Source organism: Furipterus horrens, unplaced genomic scaffold (assembly GCF_987537825.1).
Source record: "Furipterus horrens unplaced genomic scaffold, mFurHor1.1.pri manual_scaffold_7, whole genome shotgun sequence".
Classification (NCBI taxonomy): domain Eukaryota; kingdom Metazoa; phylum Chordata; class Mammalia; order Chiroptera; family Furipteridae; genus Furipterus; species Furipterus horrens.
Window position 1 is genome coordinate 86,475,498 of NW_028327177.1, and position 18,962 is coordinate 86,494,459.

Sequence of the window (18,962 nt, forward strand, 5' to 3'; positions counted from 1 at the left end):
TTGTGATATACAACTGATCAATGTATCTCTCACACATTGATGTTTCTCTCCCTCTTTTTCCCTCCCTTCCCCATTCTCTAAAAGTAAATAAATAAAATCTTAAAACGTCAAAGGTTAAAGATAAAGAATCTTAAAAACAGCAAGAGAAAAGCAGAGTGTTACCTACAAAGGGGTTCCCATAAGACTGTCAGCTGATTTCTCAAAAGAAATGATGGCCCTGGCTGGTGTGGCTCAGTGGATTGAGCACTGGCCTGCAAACCAAAGGTTTGCTGGTTCAATTCCCAGTCAGGGCACATGCCTGGGTTGCAGGCCAGGTTCCCAGTTGGGGGCACACAAGAGGCAACCACACATTGATGTGTCTCGCCTTCCCTTTGTCCCTCCATTCCCCTCTCTCTAAAAATAAATAAATAAAATCTTACTTAAAAGGAAAGAAACTTTGCAAGATAGAAGGGACTGGCATGAAGTATTCAAAGTGATAAAAAGCAAGGGCCTACAATCAAGATTACAGTTCTTTATTCAGCAAAGCTATCATTTAAATTGGAAGGGCAGATAAAGTGCTTTCCAGACAAGGTAAAGCTACAGAAGTTCATCATCACCAAGCCATTATTTTATGAAATGTTAAAGGGAATTATTTAAGAAAAAGAAGAAGATCAAAACTATAAACAGTAAAATGACAACAAACCCACAACTTCAACAACTGCAACAACTGCATCTAAAAACAAAAACAACTAGAACAGGAACAGAACCATAGATATGAAGTTCATCTGGAGGGTTATCAGCTGTGAGGGGGAAGAATAGCGGAAATGGTGCATGGATTAAGAAGCATAGTTGGTAGGTACAAAATAGACAGGGGGATGTTAAGAATAGTATAGGAAAGGGAGAAGCCAAAACACTTACATGGACAACCCTTGGACACGAACTAAGGTGGGGATTGCTGGAGGGAATGTGGGTACCAGGTGGAGGCGGGCAAAGGGGGTAAATTGGGACAACTGTAATAGCATAATCAATAAAACATAAAATAAATAAATAAAATGGCCCCCAAACTTAGTGCTGAAATGCTATTTAGTCTTCCTAAGAACAAGAAGCCTTTGAGTTGCCCTGTGGAGAAAATAATATGTGTTAGATAATCTTTGGTCAGCATGAGTTATAGTGCTGTTGACTGTGAATTCAATGTTAGTGATACAACAATATATATTAAACTAAATAAGGTCTCCTTAAATAGAAACACACATCAAACAAGGACATGGATTCATCCATTGACAAAAATGTTGTGACCAGAGGCTGGTAGGAACTCATTTCTGTATGTCCCCTAAGAGCAGTGGTTCAGTAGTCACTATTTCAGTGTTTTCTGTGACTTTACAGAACATATCTACCACGAATGACAAGAACCCACTGTACTTCCCTTTCTCAAAGCTGATCTCTTGCTCACACATCACTCCATTCTTTTTCAAAGAAGATACGCAGATGACCAATAAGTATGTGAAAAGATGCTCAACATCAGTAGCCATTGGGGAAATACAGATCAAATCCACAATGAGATAGCACTTCACACCTACTAGGATGGTTATAATTTTTTTAATGCAAAATAACAAGTATTAGCAAGGATTTGAAAAAATTGAAATCCTCACTGTAGCCACTGTATAAACAGTGTGGCAGTTCCTGAAAAGGTTAAACACAAATTTACCTTATGACCCAGCAATTCTACTCCTAGGTATATACCCAAAAGACTGAAAGCAGAGATTCAAACAGATACTTGTACACCAGTATTCACTGAAATATTACAATAGTCAAAAGGTGAAAACAATCCAAGTGTTCATAAGCACGTGATTGTGTAAACAAAATGTGGTATAATCATGCAATGGATTGAAATTCTGGCAGATGCTGCAACATGAATGCACCTTGAAAATGCTATGCTATATATAAGTCAGACTAGGTTAATTTATAAAGAAAAAAACTAGATTAGAGGTTTCCAGGGGCTGTGAGGAGGAAGAAATGAAGAATTGCTGCTTAATGGGTAGAGTTTCTGTTTGGGGTGGTGAAAAAAGTTGGAAATAGAGTTGTGATTGTTGCACAACATTGTGAATGTAATTAATGCCACTGAATTGTACACTTTAAAATTATTAAAATGGCGAATCTTATCTATGTTTTACCACAGTATGAAAAATTAATTTCCTTAACTTAAAAAACAACTGTGGTGCAAAACTGGTGGCATTTTGGTGGTGTTTGTATCTGTGGCAAAGTCTAGCTCATCCTACCCAAATCTTACAGTCTGCTTCTCTAAAATGGCATAATACAAAACATTTAGACTTTTATGGCCATACCTAATGTTGAACCTGCAGGCCAAGGTATTACCTTCATTGATCTTTAGGCCTCTCGGAACATGGAAGACTAACTGCTTGAAATTGTATCCTTGATGAATACAATTGTATCCTTAATGGAAACTTAATGGAGCAGGCAGTGTAACCCAGGCCGAAAGTGACCATAGTGGTCAGAAATACTTACTTTGTAACATAAGTGAGCTCCTTAGTTTTTATGCTTTTCCATGGGTTCACACTTCCAGTTATTTTAATGTGCAAAAACGAAACTGCCTTAAATGAACTGATTCCAAACAAAGTTCACCTATATTTTAAAATGGGATTCCAGCAATATCCTGTGATCTGCAAGCTCTATTTAATAAAGAATTCTTCTTGGAATCATAGCATGCCTGTCATTAGGCATCACATTGGACAGTTAAAAAGTTGAATTTGTCCTAGGATTTCTTCTGTTGCTGCTTTCTAAACTTTCTTCAAAATGGGTTTACATGACATCATGAATCTGTACTTACTAACAATGGGAGGGAGGGAATGGACTAGTTCTGTTGTATGTGAAGCATAGAATCAAAAAGAATGATTTAACACACAGAAAAGATACTGTATAGGAAATTCATAAGTAGTTCATTCACCTAAGAAAAAAATGACTCAAAAATCAGATATTTATTGGGGACAATATTGCAAGATATTCACCCAGTATTAGTGTCTCCCACGTTCTTACTGACAAAACCTGATTTTCTTCAAGGAAACAATATGCCCAACTAAGGATTACATTTTCCAGCTTTTCTTGGAGCTAGGTCTAGCCAAGGAGTTATAAATAGAAGTTGGATAGTACTTTGAGAAAATCTCTTTAAATGTTACTGATCCAACTGGGAGATAGGTCTTTTAACCCTTGCCCTTACCTGCCTTCTTGCCTGGAACATGAACATGATCGCTGGAGCTCCAGCAGCTATTTTGTGATTTTTTTGGACATAGGTGCTATGAATTCTTAGTAGTGGTAAGAATGATAAAAAGAGCCTAGGTGCATGATGGTTTTTACAAAATGCTAATCAACTCTAGACCACTATACTTAGATTGTTATTACTAGCAGCCCAATGCTACTCTAACCTCCAATGTTGTTATTTTTGGGTAATAATACCGATCTGGCAATTATATACAGCTTTGCAGTTAACAGTATATTTTCATTCTATCATCACCTTTGACCCTCACAATCCTGTGAATGAATGCAATTACTCTAGTCCTAGAGATGATGACACTTGAGCTCTGAGAAGTTAGATAACTTGGCCAAGGTTACAGAGTTAGCATATGTCATAGTCAAGACTCAAACATTAAACATCAAATGCATCTATTAACATAATTGATGTGTGAGTAGCTATTCCAAAAGTGGGGGATCTATTTTCATTTTTTTAAATAATTTATTTGTTTATTTATTTATTTTTAGAGAGAGAAGGGAAAGAAGAAAGGGAGAGAAATATCACTGTGTGGTTGCCTCTCACTCGCGCCCCCAACTGGGGACCTGACGTGCAACCTAGTCAAGTGCCCTGGCTGGGAATTGAACCAGCGACACTTGGCTCACAGGCTGACGCTCAATCCACTGAGCCACACCGGCCAGGGCTCTTTTTTCATTTTTTAAGAACCTACTCACCTACTAAAGCATGCTAACTTAAAAACAATAAGTGGGGGATTTGTTGTTGTTTTTCTTCTTTCTGGAGATGTGCAATATGTTTAGCTCACATCCTTTTTGACTTCAGAAGAGAAAACAAACATAAATGACTTTAACTTTTTTCAGTTCTGCTTTATGCCTAGGGATTTAAAAGGGAAACAATAAAGGAAGAAAGGAAAGATATATAAAGAAAGGACAAAATTCTGGTGAGAGAAAGGGAGAGGATATGGAAGAGACTAAGAGACTGAAAGCTGTAAATATTTTTAACTACATGTCAGTCGAGGTAGATAACTTGGCTTTGCATGCTCTTTGCTAGAACTGTTGGAGACAGAGTAGACAACAGATAGTTGTCATCATACCCTTTATCAACAGTCTTTAGGTGTTTATAGCTCTTCTTTTCTTTTTACCTTTTAAATGAGAGTTTACCAAAGAAACTGACTATATAAGTTTCTGTCAGTGATTTGCTGGAACTGGTTCATACAGTATTACAAGATCCGATTGGTCAGTGTACAGGAATTTTGTAAACCAACTGTTAAATACAGCCATTTTAAAAAACTTAATTATATAAACATATTTAAATTACATTAAAAATGCTGGTAATACATAATCCAAACTCATCACTTCATAGTTCCTCTCCCATATGTCACTGTTATCTATGCTCTTGAGGTCATGTCATCTATGGTGCAACTACTACTATACAGTGGCATGCTACTGTGCATCTCTTCCCAGCCCCACATCCACTGATGTCATGCGGCAGCTTGAAATCAGCCATAATGAGATTATTTACACCATCAAAATGGGCAAATGTTACAGATTTAGGAATTTATTGTTTTTTAAATCTTTTTAGTATTTTTGTCTGCCTCTAATGGCTTTTGTATTATTTTAACTTTGCGTTATAGTCACTTGACTATTTGTCTTATACACTACTGAAATATAACCTTCTTCAACCAGGGGCTATTTCTTATTCATATATGGTCCTTTCCCCATAAGCACCTAAACAATTCCTTGCAAACAGTAGACTGCTTTAGTCTGCTCTGGCTGCAGTAACAGAATATCACAGATAGGTAGCTTAAACAACAAATTTATGTCCTCACAGTTCTGGAGGCTGGAAGTACAAGATCAAGGTGCCAGCATTGCTGGTTTCTGATGAGGACTATCTTCTTGGCTTGCAGACAGCACCCTTCTTACTGTGTTTCACTGTGCATATGCACTCCTGGTATCTCTTCCTCTTCTTATGAGGACTTCAGTCTTTTCTAATTACAATCCCACCCTTATGGCTTCATTTAACCTTAATTACCTCCTTAAAGACTCCAAATACAATTACACTGGTGATTAGTGCTTTAACATATGAATTTGCAGTGGGGGAGGGAGCACAATTCAGTCCATAACATAGGCATTTATGACTTATGCATTAGATTGCTTGAAAGCAAAGAAATACAGAGCCTTCACTGTGTGTCTCTCTGTGTGCTACTTACATTATATCATCTGAGCCTCATAGCATTGCTTCAAGGTAAATACAGGGGTTGGCGAAAGTAGGTTTACAGTTGTTCACATGGAAAAACATGCCAGTTATGATTATATGATTTTACAAGAATAAATTGTGTTTCATGTACTCACAACTATAAACCAACTTTTGCCCACCCCTGTGTTATTGTCCCCATTTAACAGATAGAGATATTGACTCCATAAGAAATAAAGTAACTTGCCCAACTATGTACAGATGGTAAGTGTTCAATCCAGTATTCAGATTCAAACAATGTGACTCCAGACTTCCAACACTCAACCACCACAGGCAACTGCCATCCTGTTTATATATATATATACACAATGTGTGTGTGTGTGTGTGTGTGTATTTTGTCTAATGACAGTATTGAAACTATTACCCAAAAAATAAGCAACTGTTGGGAATTTTTAGTAGGGCTTATATGCAAGGTACAGGCATTCTGCAAATAGGATTTTGGTAAAACTGGGGTGAGAGAGTCTTTCTGTAATTGCAGCACAAGGAAAAGTGCTTAAATTCCATGATCTTCCATGTCTGGGACCTTTTCTTTAAGACAGGATAAAATAAATAACTGCCAGATAATGCTCCAAACTAACTGGAAAATATTTTCTAACTAAACATTGAGCTTTAATAGTTTAAATTTAAAATTTTTTAAACTGAAAGATTTGGAAAGAGAATAAGCCAGTGAGAAAGAGCAGTTATAGAAACAAAATGACTCACATTATTTAGATTTACTGTACCTGCTTAGGACTCAATCTGATTATTTTCTTCCATTTGTTCAAACAAAGTTGACTCAGCTTAAAAGAAATTCTTTGGCTTTAAATACAAATGGGCATTGTTTCTGTCCCTTCCTCTGAAAGAAACTGCAGTTATTCAACCTTCTCTGACAATCTTCTTCAACCACCCTATACTTTGGTGAAAAAGAAGGGCTTTGATAGAATGAAGGAGATGCTACATGAGTTTTACCCTGGTTCCTCCTGAAACCTCACCTGTGTATCCTCTTGATTCATGTCCCTGTCCAAATTCTTTGTTAAGCCAGGAAGTCAGAAAGATGAGATTTGAATACATACAGCATGCATTCATTCAATAAACATTTGTTGAGCACTACTACATGTGAGACCCTCTTCTGGGAGAATATGGTGAACAAGGTCCCAGGCATTCACATTCTAGAAGGAAAAAGGACAGTGAACAAGTAGATGACACATTAGCAACTGGTAAGTTCCTTGAAGAAAAGCAGGTTAAGGATTTATTAACACTATTAACATTTAGGTCCAGACCATTCTTTACTATGGAAGCTGTCCTATGCATTGTAGAAGGTTAAGCAGCATCCCTGGCTTTGACCTGCTCTCTGCCGAAAGTGTGTGCACACACACATACACACATACACAGTTGTAACAACCAAAAATGTCTTCAGACTGCCAAATATCCATTAGGAGTCAAGTGTAGCCCTTAGTTGAGAAGCATAGGTCTAGAAATATGGGGGTGCTAATTAATTAGTCAGCAAAGACCTCTCTGATAAGGTAACCTTTGAGCAAAGACGGGACACAGTGAAGGTGGGCACCATGTAAATATCTGGGGGTAAAATGTTCCCAGCAAAGGGAATGCTAGTGCAAAGGCCATGATGTGAGAGGATAGATAACAAGGAAGCCATAGTCGGCAGAACTGAACAAGAGAACAATAGGAAGTGATATTGTCAGCCAGGTATTAAGGGAGCAAGATCATGGTCCTATAGTAAGGACTTTGGCTTTGCAGAAGGGGATGGGAATCAAAAGGGGGTTTTGAGAAGAATAGTGACATGACCTGGTTTACAGTAATCCCGCACTTATCGCGGGTATTACATGCTAGACGCTCCCGTGAAGTAGGAACCTTACATTTATTCTACACTCTTAAACCTACGTAACTTTAACAACATATGTATACAGTAGTGAAAAATCCCGCGATATAGTGAAAAATCCGCAATAAATAATTAAATATATTTTTTAAAATCCCGTGATACAATGAGGCCATGATAAATGAACGGCGATATAGAGAGGGACTACTGTATATTCAAATAGGTTTGTTCTGACTGCAGAATACAGAATCTACCATGGGGACACAAAGGTGAAAGCCAGCATTCAGAGCAGCCATGTCAATAATCCCAGAGAGCACTTATTCATGGGTAGACTGGTTGTGGAGGGGTGGGGAAATGACTGGAATCTGGGTAGGTTTTGAACCTACATCTGACACAGTTTGCTGTTGAATTAGACATCAGCTGTGAGGGAAAAAAAGTGTGTATGGGGGGAAGTGTTTGAAATCCTCCTCTTTGAAAATAACCCAAATGAGCTTTTCTTTCTGATTTTTGCTCCTAATCCTATGGGACTTTAAGCATGATGGAAACAATGTTTAGGCATTAGATTTTTAGACTGTTATATCCTAAATTACTTCCTGAGTAAGCCAATTAAAATTATAATATGGGTCTCCTGGGGAAGCAGAAAGGAGCGAAACTGGGTACGATTTTACCTCTTAGATGCCACTTAACAGCACTTTTCCCCTATTGCTTGGGAAATGAAATTCTGGCAAGTAGGGGCAAGATGAGAAAGCTAGCCCTCCAAAGCAGCCCATCACCACTGGCTCATAGCTTCAATGCTCCCCGATTGTTCTCCAGCACCCCATTTGGGAACTAATGCACACTTCTCATAAAAATCACCACGTGCTGCAAATTCAGGCAACATCTCTTTTTTCTCTGTTTTACCTGCCTTCTGAGATCTCAGGCATATTCTAGATATTGCCTCCCTGAATTGAAGTAGATTAACTGAGGTTCCAAACTTCTCAAACTACAGGAGAGGGAGAACATGAAATAAAGATCCAATATTTTGTTAGCATCTGGGTTAAAATGGGCTTTTATAAAACCTAAACGTGTCAGCCTACATTGAAGATTATACTCTAGGAGTTTTTACCCTTAAATCTTATGGAGTCATGTTTGCTTTCCTTTTAAAGGAGTGTTTCTCCTGATGTAGTGTGAGGTGTTTAAGAATGCAGAATTCTGGGCTCCTTTTCAAACCCAGAAAGATGAAAATAGGAATAATATTCAGTAAGGGCCTCAAATGATTATGGAGTATGCTCACATTTGAGAACCACTGCTGTGCCAGTAATCGACACAGTAAATAAAAGAATTAGTTTATTTCTCTCATTGGTAAAAGAAGTTCAGAGGTAGGCAATCCAGGATTGGTATGGTGGATCCATGGTATAATAAAAAACTTCCATTCTTAAGGTTATTTAATGGTATAAAGTGGCTGCTGTAACTCCAGCCATTGTATTTACATTCCAGACAGGAAGCAGGAAGAAGGCGGGATAGGCAAAAAGCACCTTTGCCAACTGCTTGGCATTCTTTAAAAGAGCAATTTCAGGAGTCACATCCTTATTATTGACCAAAATTTATTCACATGGCCACTTGTAGCTACTAGCGAGGGGCAGAAATATTGTTTGTAGCTGGGCATATTGATAGTCAAAGTAAAATGATGATAGTCTTAGTAAGGAAGAAAGGAAACTGGATGGTGGGCAGCCATATCTATCATAAGTCACTTACACCATCATGCCATGGTGTTGTAGAAAGACTGTTTAATTTGGAACACAGCACTTTTTTAACTGGCTGTCAGTTTATTTTGGACCATGTGTTGGTTATTTTATGGAGAACAGCAAAGGAAAACATAGTCATCATTTCTGTAGTCAGTCATACAAATGTATTGGGAGTCTACTTTATCTTTTTTTTCTTCTCTCCTATCCTCAGCCAGGTTCCTTTTGTCTTGGTAAGAATCTATGATAAGCAGAGGAGGAAATGAGGAAGCAAAGTCCAAAGGTGGTTCTACCACTTCTTAGCTCTGTGTTGCTCAATCTGATGAGTGTAACATATCAAACCTCTAGGGTCTGGGGAGAGTTCACAAGATACTGTGTATAAAAACACTCTGGGCAGAAGAGCTGTTCAATAAATAAATACGGTCATTGATACCTTTCTTCATTTAGATGATGGGGGATAGTTGAATCTGAGATCAACCAAGAAAGTCTGACTTCTTTGTTGATTTCCTGCTTTAAGAAAATAGGGATGCCCTTGATATGGAAAATATCTCACCCAAAAATAAAAGCCATTTTCCCTTAAGAGTTCTCATTCTTGCCAGAGCTGGTGGAATTCCCTTACTAAAGCACATATGTAGGTTTGGAAAGAGACACCTGCAAAGTTGAGTGAGATTAGACACATTCTTTCCCTTCCTCTGGGCTTCCTGGATCCCTTGGAGTGAATAGGATCCCCACCATTTGCCTGGCAACCTCATGGGGCTGGATGTCAGGGGAGAACACTTGGGTAACTCTAAACCTGCCAAATGTGGTCCTGGGTCACCAGCAGGGGCATCACCTGAGAAGTGGTTAGAAATGCAAATTATCAGCCCTGCCCCTGACTTACTGAAACAGAAATGCGTTCTAACAAACCTTCCAGGTGGTTCTGATGCAAGCTAAAGTTTGAGAACGATTGCTCTAAATAAAGCACTGTGCACACTTTTTAAAATTTACCTCATCTTTCTCTCCAACAAGGAGTCATTGACTCTCTCTCTCTTCCTCTTCCATCTGTGCTCAGGCACAAATGTTGCCAGAAGTACAAACACACCTAGTCTCTCAAACTGGGCGAGGCCTTGCTCTGCAGACTTTATTTACATACCAAGTTGACTAAGTTCTGACACTCCATCAGACAAACTGAAGTTATTGCCAAACCTCCCTGTTGGGAGTAACACCTTAAATAAAGGCTTTTAGCTACTTCATTTTCATAAGCCAGTTTATTGTATTCAAAATGCTTTGGTGAAGGGGAGGTGGATGTACCTAGTATAGCTTCACCCAGGGCAGAATCACAGGCACGTCTACCTGGGAATGTTTAAGTAGACCAAGGCTTCTAGAACATTCAACAGACCTGATCTTGGAGAAATATGCTCAGTACATCAGTACACACAAGAGGAAAAATAAGGACATCAGCATACCAAGTAATAGCTTGGTAATGATCATCATTGACAAAATTCTATTGGATTCACTTATTTGCTTGTAAAAATTAACATGTGAAACATGTTTGGGCTAAAAGGAGCAATGTGTAGAGTTTTCAGGGATTGTGTCCAATTTAATTTTTGGACTGCCAGAAAGTGTACTAAATGTTGCCCCTAGTGTGTGTTTTGGGCTATACAGTAGTTTTATTACAGAGATGCCAGAGGGTAAAGCATGCTGTATTTCTGTGTACTGCCAGACAGGTTAGGAATTCAAGAGAGTGATTTCTCCTTCTTTCCCATCTTCTAATCCTCCTTGTCAATAAAGAGCTTGGAAAGTCCAGATAAATACAAGGTGCAGACACAGAAGCCAATATGAGAGGAATGAATGTCCATCCTGAACTTGAACAGGCCTGGAGGAGAATTGGAACTGGGGAAGGACCAACTCCTTGTCCTTCATCAGAGCAAGTCAGATTACCTACCACATGACATGGACATGATTTGGTAGGTTGTCAGATCATATTAGCTGATTTGTTTTAATAAAGAGGCATCTCGCTAACTTAAGTTTTTAAGTCATCCACCAAGTTATTGGGAGGAAATATTTTAGCACATTTCATATTTGTGGAATTATTGGAATACATACTGGTAGAAATTATATGTGTTCAGTGGTGGTAAACATTTGGCTTAAATTATAACACAAGATGTCTAGCCAGGAAAAATAGAGTTATGTTCCCAAAGAGTAGTCACCGCCTCTGTTGATTTAAGACTTTTGGTCTCATATATGCACCCCTATGTTCACTTCAGCATTATTTACAATAGAAAAGATTTGGAAGCAACCCAAGTGCCCAACAACAGACAAGTGGGTAAAAAAGAGGTGGTTCATATATATAATGGAATATTACTCAGCCGTAAGAAAGAATGAAATCTTACTATTGAATATTTAAGACACCTAGAGAGTATTATGCTAAGTGAAATAAATCAGAGAAAAACAAGTACCATATGATGTCCCTCATTTAATGAATGTAAAGAGCAAGATATAAATGAAAAAACAGGAACAGACTCCTAGATAAAGAAAACAGACTAATGGTTGACAGAAAGGATGGAGATTGGGGGGCTGAGTGAAAAAGGTGAAATGATTTAGAAGTACAAATTAGTAGTTACGGAATAGTCATAGGGTTTTTAAATACAGTATAGGAAATATAGTCAATAATAATTTAATGACTATATATGGTGGCAGGCATCTCAGGTGGGGACTGGGAATATCTGGGGGAACACTTTGTAAAGCATATGATTATGTAAGCATTATACTGTACATCTGAAACTAATACAAAATAATATTTAATATAAGCTCTAATTGAAAAAAAAAAGAATTTGAAGTCTTCAGGATGGAACTCAGAATACCAAGACATTTATTTACCTCCAAGTACCTTTAAAGCTCTCCATCACTGCATGTTAGAGACTCCTTTGAGATAGGGAAAGGGAAGGAGAAATGGAGGAAGAGAAAGAGCTATCTGTTGCCTCTTGCTCACCTCCCACTGGGGACCTGGCTCAAAGCCCAGGCACGTGCTCCAACTGGGAATTGAACCAGCAACCTCTCAGTTCACAGGCCGATGCTCAACCCACTGAGCCACACCAGCCAGGGCTACCCTACTATCTTTACATGGTGTGGAACTCCTTCAATGCAAGTGTGGACCTTGCCCAAGATAGGCAATCAGGATCCTTCTCTGGGAAATTTGGATTTGAGCAAAACTAGTCAGTCTAGGAACTGAGGTTGTATGAACTCAAGTTTTGTGGGAAATCTTAAGCTTTCAGAAGGTACGACGCAGATCTGCAGAGAGAGAAAAACAGAGGACACTGGGCTTAGAGGGATGAGAATCGCTGATTGATTACCTCCCATTGGCAGGATCTACTTCCTCATGAGGCTCTACTATACTGCTGGGTCTCTGGAAAAAACATCACACCTTTATAATTTGCTATGTTTATCTCTGAAATCAAACTAGCTTAAGTAGTATTTTGCTCCTTGTAACCTTCTTGCTTAGACTAAGGTTGGGGGGAGGGATCCCTGGGTTTGGTCTCACTCTATAAGCTGACAGTGTTGTCCTACATTTGAAAATGGAAGACAGTCCAGGAAGCTTCTGGGTTGCTCCATTTGGAGTATTCCAGGCTAGGTAATATACTGATTGCTATATATTCATGTTATTTTGTTACTGAGGGGCAGATGCTCTGCCTACACTCTCATTTCACTGCCACAATCTTATAATGAGGCTTCTGAGTGGTTAATGTAACTTGCTGAGGACACAGAGATAGCACATGGCCAAGCCAGAACTGGGGGTGCAGATCTCCTTGGCCATGCTGCTGAAGGAGTAGTAAGACTCCAATCTGCACCAGCCTTGGACAGTGTCAGAGAGGGCTTGGCTCAAGGCACTCATTCAGAAGAGCTCTCAGGGATGACTCTGCTCTGGGCAGGGAAAAGAGGCTGTGTGGATAATGAGGGGCGATTGAGAGGAGGATCAATCAAGCTCAAATTAGACTGTCCATTAGCAAGCATCCACAGTGATTAATTCCATAATAGCATTTGTCCCTAACAGTCCATAATTATCATGGGAGTTGTGAGATGGCAAGGTTGTGTTGCAACAAGGCCTTTCTATAAGCAATTCTTTGACTTGGGAGACAGAGCCCTTCTCCAAGACAGAGAGACGGGTCTGCTTTTATACCTGGCACTTACCTGAGTAGCCATATGGTGCTGGTCTCTGATGGGCTCAGTGCCAGCTTCTGATTCCAAACTAACTCTCCATCTTGGCTTTTATTTCTTCTCTGGAAGAGTGCTGGTAACCTGTGGGCGGCCCACAGAACCTGGAGCGGTTCCTTCCCATCCCAGGACATGGCTCCCCACCCCCCTCTTCCCCCAGCCAGGTGCCTTCAGGGAACAGTTGCAGAGGCCTGGCTTCCCAAAGCCAGCTAGTCTAGGACAAGAAGTCTGTTTACGGTTGCCTTTGGGATTTGACTAAGAGATGATATTCATATGATGGTGAATGGTTACGATTATTTGTTACGAAAATAAAGATGGCTTTCACATTTTTTTAAGGCCTAGTCATTGTGAAACCTTTTCTCCTCTCTTCTTACACTTATGACTTCATTTCTGGAGATCAAAGTAGACAGAGCTTTTGTAACTCTTCACCCCAGCATTCCCAAAACATGTGTGCATATCCAAGACTCCCTAAACTCAGGGAATTAGACCAAGTTTGTGAATTGTAACAAATATGATGAATTTAGAGCCCTAAGTCTTCTTTCTTCTCTGTTTTGTTGAATGAATGCCTTGTTTCGCAAGAACTGGTCATGATGCTATTAAGAGATAGTTGGAAAGTATTTTCCATGATGTCAGCCAAGCTTGTCTTTTTTTTTTTTTTTTTTTTTTGGTTCTCCTATATAATAGCATATCTTTTGGTCAGTTTTCTTTCCCTAGTCTTGCATGCAGCTGGATGATAGAATGTTGCTTTCTTTTCTCAAGCAAAATTAGGTGCTTGATACTTTCCAAAGTCATTGTTAGGGTTATCTGAGCCTTAGAAGGTTCAAGAATCTGTCCTGTTATAAACAGGAGTATTTTAGGATATACAGAAGTATTCTTATTAATGATGATTTTTGATTACATGCTCTGTATCCCAAATTTGGTGACTTTTTCTGACAGATGTGAGCTGCTGCCTGTCCTTACAAAGTGTGCCAGACCTGGAGGGCTTTTAACATAGGTGGAGGCTGAGGGACCCAGGAGTTTGCTGAGTGCCAAAAACTGGCTTTGACTCCAGTGTTGCCAAGACAGGCACTGACATATCCCGTTGGCTCAGGAAGCATGTTACATGCTGGAGACTAACAGAAAAAATGGTAAAGTCAGCTCTCCGGGGTGCCTGCCGAGAAAGCTTTACCCTCCGGGTCCACCAGCATGTTTGCCCATTTCTCTTTTTTTCAGGAAAGTCTGCTGGCTTTGTTACTATTATTATTATTTTTATTTTTATTTTTTTGTAGAGAGGGAAAGCCCCCAAGAGATGGGTGATTTGCTAGACTCTTTCTTTAAGGAGAAATTCCTCTGCTTGCAGTGAGAAGCTCACGCTGTTGCATTCCTTGCAGGATTGGGACAGGGGGACGTAGATTGTGTCCTGCTGTAGGAATCATCTTTCCAGAAAGAGGGAATGGGCAAGTTATCTGTGTGCTTCTCATCCTTCAGGTTCACCAGTACTATAGCTGTCTCCCAGAGGAGAAAGTCCCTTATGTCAACAGTCCTGGAGAGAAACTGCGAATCAAGCAGCTATTACACCAGCTGCCACCACATGACAATGAGGTAAGGGGCTGGGGGGTCCTCAAAAAGACTTTCCTTAGAACCTTCTCTGAATTGCTGCCTTTCTACGATTACAATGCTGTGATCAAGGAGATCGCCAAAGAAAAACTCTGGCAGTGTATTTTAGGCTTTAGCTTCCTTAGTTAGAGCCAAAAGAAACTGAAAAAACTGTCAGACACCTTCTGGGGAGTATTACCAAAAAGCAGAATCTCAGTATGGGCTGGATTCGCCTCTGTGCCTGGAACTACTAGCTATTTGAGGGTAACCAGGGAGCACTAAAATTTAAAAGCTCAAGTCCAGGTTTTCTTAATTGAAGGAGAATGTGTGAGGTTGGTTTCCTGAGCATGTTAGATGATTGAGATTCCCTGAGCCAATTCAAACCCTGCAAAAACTTTGTGACCCCTTTATTTTCAGTATCATTTCATGTTAAATGAGTGTGCACATTACCTGCATTACACAGCAGCAGAAGTTATGTGTCCAGATTGGCAGCTCTGAAATCTGTGTTTTTGTCATTTAAAGTCCAACTTGCTAAGGAGATCCTTTGTACCCTTGAAAGTATGGCTTATAGGCTGTCCTTTTTTCTGAACCCAGACACAAGGTCCTGTGAGCAGATTTTCATATGTTTGAAGATAAATTGGTCATAAAGGGAAATTTGTAAATATGCTTTTTAAAGATCATCATGCTTGAGGGGTTTATATTTGTAAACTAGAAATTAATTTTTAAGTATCTGGTTTATAAAAATAATAATCAAATATAATTGAATTATCCACTGAACTCTGATTGCATTTTAAATAAAAACATAATTTTCAATTGAAAAACAATACACCAGCTTTCTACCAAGTGCCCCACCCATAATCTAGATCCCAGGGTAATTTTTTAGTCTTTACCTTCCCACATTTGAATTAAAAAGGATAAATCAAGAGCCACTAAAATAAATTTCAGTAAGTGGAGCAAAAGCTTAAACACTGAAGCAACTCCTGGAAAGAGAGCCACGCTTCCCTTTCCTATTGTTTATTTCAGACTTCATTAAAAATATATATAAATAATGCTTTTTTTTTTAAAGCTCAGAGCAAGCCTTGTAATCTGATGCCCAGTTAACTAATTTGGAAGTGAAAATTCAGGTTTTTACAAGCAGGAGGGGTGTGCCTTTCTTTAAAAGCATGTCCATAAAAATATCAGTGATGTAACCATATACTCTAGGCTGCTCAGGTCCCTGTAGTTCTCTCCCTAGGACTTTCTTGTTTTTTTTCTTGTTGTTGTTGTTGTTAACTCTTTTTACATGATAGAGGGACCTGATCTGCTCTTTTCTGCTCTTACTGGTTTATTCTGATTATGATTAACTGTGGTTTCATGAAAGGAGATCTTTCAAAATTCCTTCTTCCTTGGTGAGAATTCCTTACATGTGACCCAGTGGGCAGATTTCACCCATTTGACTTGGCCCTTCTGGGAACCAAGGGACGATTCCAAAGTAAATATTTGACCTTTTTTTTTTTTTTTCACCCACAGAAGACAATTTTGATACCTACAGCTGCCCTGATTTTCAGATTGGGATGCACCAGTCTGGTTCAAAGTTTCCCTGTAACCATATGGATGACAAAGCATCTGAGCATTTCAGTTAAGCTTTCTGATTCTCAGATTACTTAAGTAAAAAACAGGTGTGGGATTAGGACAATGTATCCCAAAATGTGGTAGATACGAGACATTGGGTGGAACATGGACAAGACAGCAAATAATTTTGAACCATTTAGTAAGAGAATCACTTCCTTTTAAATTGAGTGGTTGAACCATCAAGGAAATTTCAGTTTGGTGCTATCAGGTGTATCACATTTCTCCAAATTCTCCTAGTACCCACTTTGAAGTTGCAGCATTAAGAATCTGCATTTCAGAATCTCACACATGCAAAAGTAACCAGCTAGAATCTAACAATGTGGTTTTGTTCCCACTCAGTTTTGTTTATGGTCACTCTGTTTTTTAAAGGTAATACTGATTTGCCATTTAAAATCTTAATATACTTTCTTTTTAAGTAAACATATTCAAGTTTTAAAATGTGAGTCAGTTTTAAGACTGTATTAAGTAAGTAATAGTTTCAGACTATGACAAAATTCCCAAGAGGTACAGTCATAAAAGGAAAGATGGGAAATACTGGATCAAGTGTCTTTAATTCCCTCCCTTATTTCTGAGTCTGTGTTTGATCAGAATGAGCGCATCTTAATGCGAGTTGATGCCTTAACCAAAGCCAACAGTTGCTCTTTCCTCCTGCTCACACATAAGCAGGCATGGACCCTATGAAGCAACACAGATAACCTTTGAGCCAATTCTTCAGTCTCAAGCCTCTAGTTCCCCATTTTCCCAATAATGAGATGAGAGAAGAGAAGCTGTGAGCCCACTGACAACAGTCTGGCTTGCTGGCCTGAAGCCGTTCATTGGTGTCAAGGACCACTTACGTGGGCACCTGGGCTTGAAAGTATGAGGACCCTGCAATCAATTTGAAGATCCAAATCCATTTGAAAGAAAGAGAAAGTCCCAGATCTTGGATAGGATCTTAGTGTGGTGAACAGAATGAGGCAGTGAGGATAAGGAACAGGTACAGACCTTCATCCTGCCAAGCCCTGGGCTCCAGAGTTTGGAGCCTTTAGTAAGCAATTTTGTCTGTCAACAGTCTTAGGGAGAGACTCGTTTTAAATGTCCCCAAGCCTAGTGGTATTCAAGTACAGGCCAGGACCATCAAGTAAATAGGCGTGTGTTTAATGAGAAACTCTGAGGCATGCACTTCAGGAATCCTAAGGGGCAAGAGTGACTTTCCATGCCATCCTCATCCTCTGTGTCTATTCAGGTTCGATATTGCAACTCCCTGGATGAGGAAGAGAAACGGGAACTGAAGCTCTTCAGCAACCAGAGGAAACGTGAAAACTTGGGCCGAGGGAATGTCAGGCCCTTCCCAGTCACCATGACAGGAGCTATTTGTGAACAGGTGAGTGTGGATTCCAAAGCATGAAGATGGCTTGCTGTGGCCCACTTCCACTCAGTCATTCACTCCACAGTCACTTTATTGAATGCCTCCTTTGGGCCAGGCATTCTTCTGGGCTGGGATATGCAGCAGTGAACAAAATATTAAAAGCTTGATCTTGCTCTTGTCAGGAATAAAGTCAGGCAATAACATAAATAGACAAGATAGAAAAGAATACAGCAGGGAAAGGAGTTAGGAAGTGCTGGGCATGTGGAGAGGTTGCAGTTTTCATAAAGTGGCCTGGAAGTTCCCCCTCACCCCTCTTAGAAGGTGGCTTCTGAGCAAAGACAACAAGAACTGAGAGTGAAGCATGCAGGCCTTGGGGGAGGGGCCACAGGGCAGAGGGTACAGACAGCTCAAAGGCCTACTGAGGCAGCAGCATTTCTGTCATGTTCCATGAGTGGCCAGTTAGCCAATGTGGCAGGGCAAAGGCATAAAGGAGGAGAATGACAGAGGGCCAGGTCCTGGAGATTTGTGTATCTATTAAAAAGAGTCAAGCCGAGGAATGACATATGTTGGATTTCTATTTTAAAATGAGTCCTTTAGAAAATGGAGTTTGCCTGGACCACAGGTCAGCCTCCTTCTCACAATCATCCCAGGACCAGTGACATTTAAAGGGTGGTAAATGATGGTCGCCTTGGTTTCAGGGTTCTTTGGCAATGTGCATGAAGCCTCCTGCATTCTCCCTAAAACCTCCCTGGGTTAAAAGTTTAGATTTGTTTTTTCTCCTGCTCTCCTGAGTGGTCAGGGCATGGCAAAGGAAGGTTTTAAAGAAGGCAGGGTGGTGGGAATCCAGCCTGCCTGCATTCATCCTGCCTTCCTCTCAGATGCCAAAAGCCTCCCAATGCTGAATGTCATATTCCACACTTCACTTAGCCCTGCTGCTTTTTGTACAGGCTCACCTAACTACTTAAACTCTAGAGAGACCCATTCACATGCCAAAGATATGTGAGCTGGGTCTGTGAAGAAAAAGTGAGAATAATACCTTAGGAGAGTGGATGCCATTTGGGTTTTGTTTGTTTTTTTATTTCAGAGGGATAGAGTAAGAAGGTTCACATGGATGGATTGGAGACTCTACTTAATAGGGAAGCCAAAGGACCAGAGATTTGGTTGTGGGGTCTTCATCCTTAGGACCCACCCTTGAGATGCACATGGTCAGTT

The 18,962-nt window shown here is 39.8% G+C and overlaps 1 protein-coding gene across 1 annotated transcript in view; it reads left to right on the forward strand.

Annotated features, from left to right (window-relative positions):
* Nucleotides 1-18,962, forward strand: part of PRICKLE2 (prickle planar cell polarity protein 2) — a 97,564-nt gene that overhangs the window by 22,844 nt on the left and 55,758 nt on the right. The window contains exons 2-3 of the mRNA XM_090283885.1: nt 14,684-14,797; nt 17,628-17,765. Coding sequence (XP_090140011.1) covers nt 14,684-14,797; nt 17,628-17,765 — 252 coding nt within the window. The remainder of the gene's footprint in view (nt 1-14,683; nt 14,798-17,627; nt 17,766-18,962) is intronic.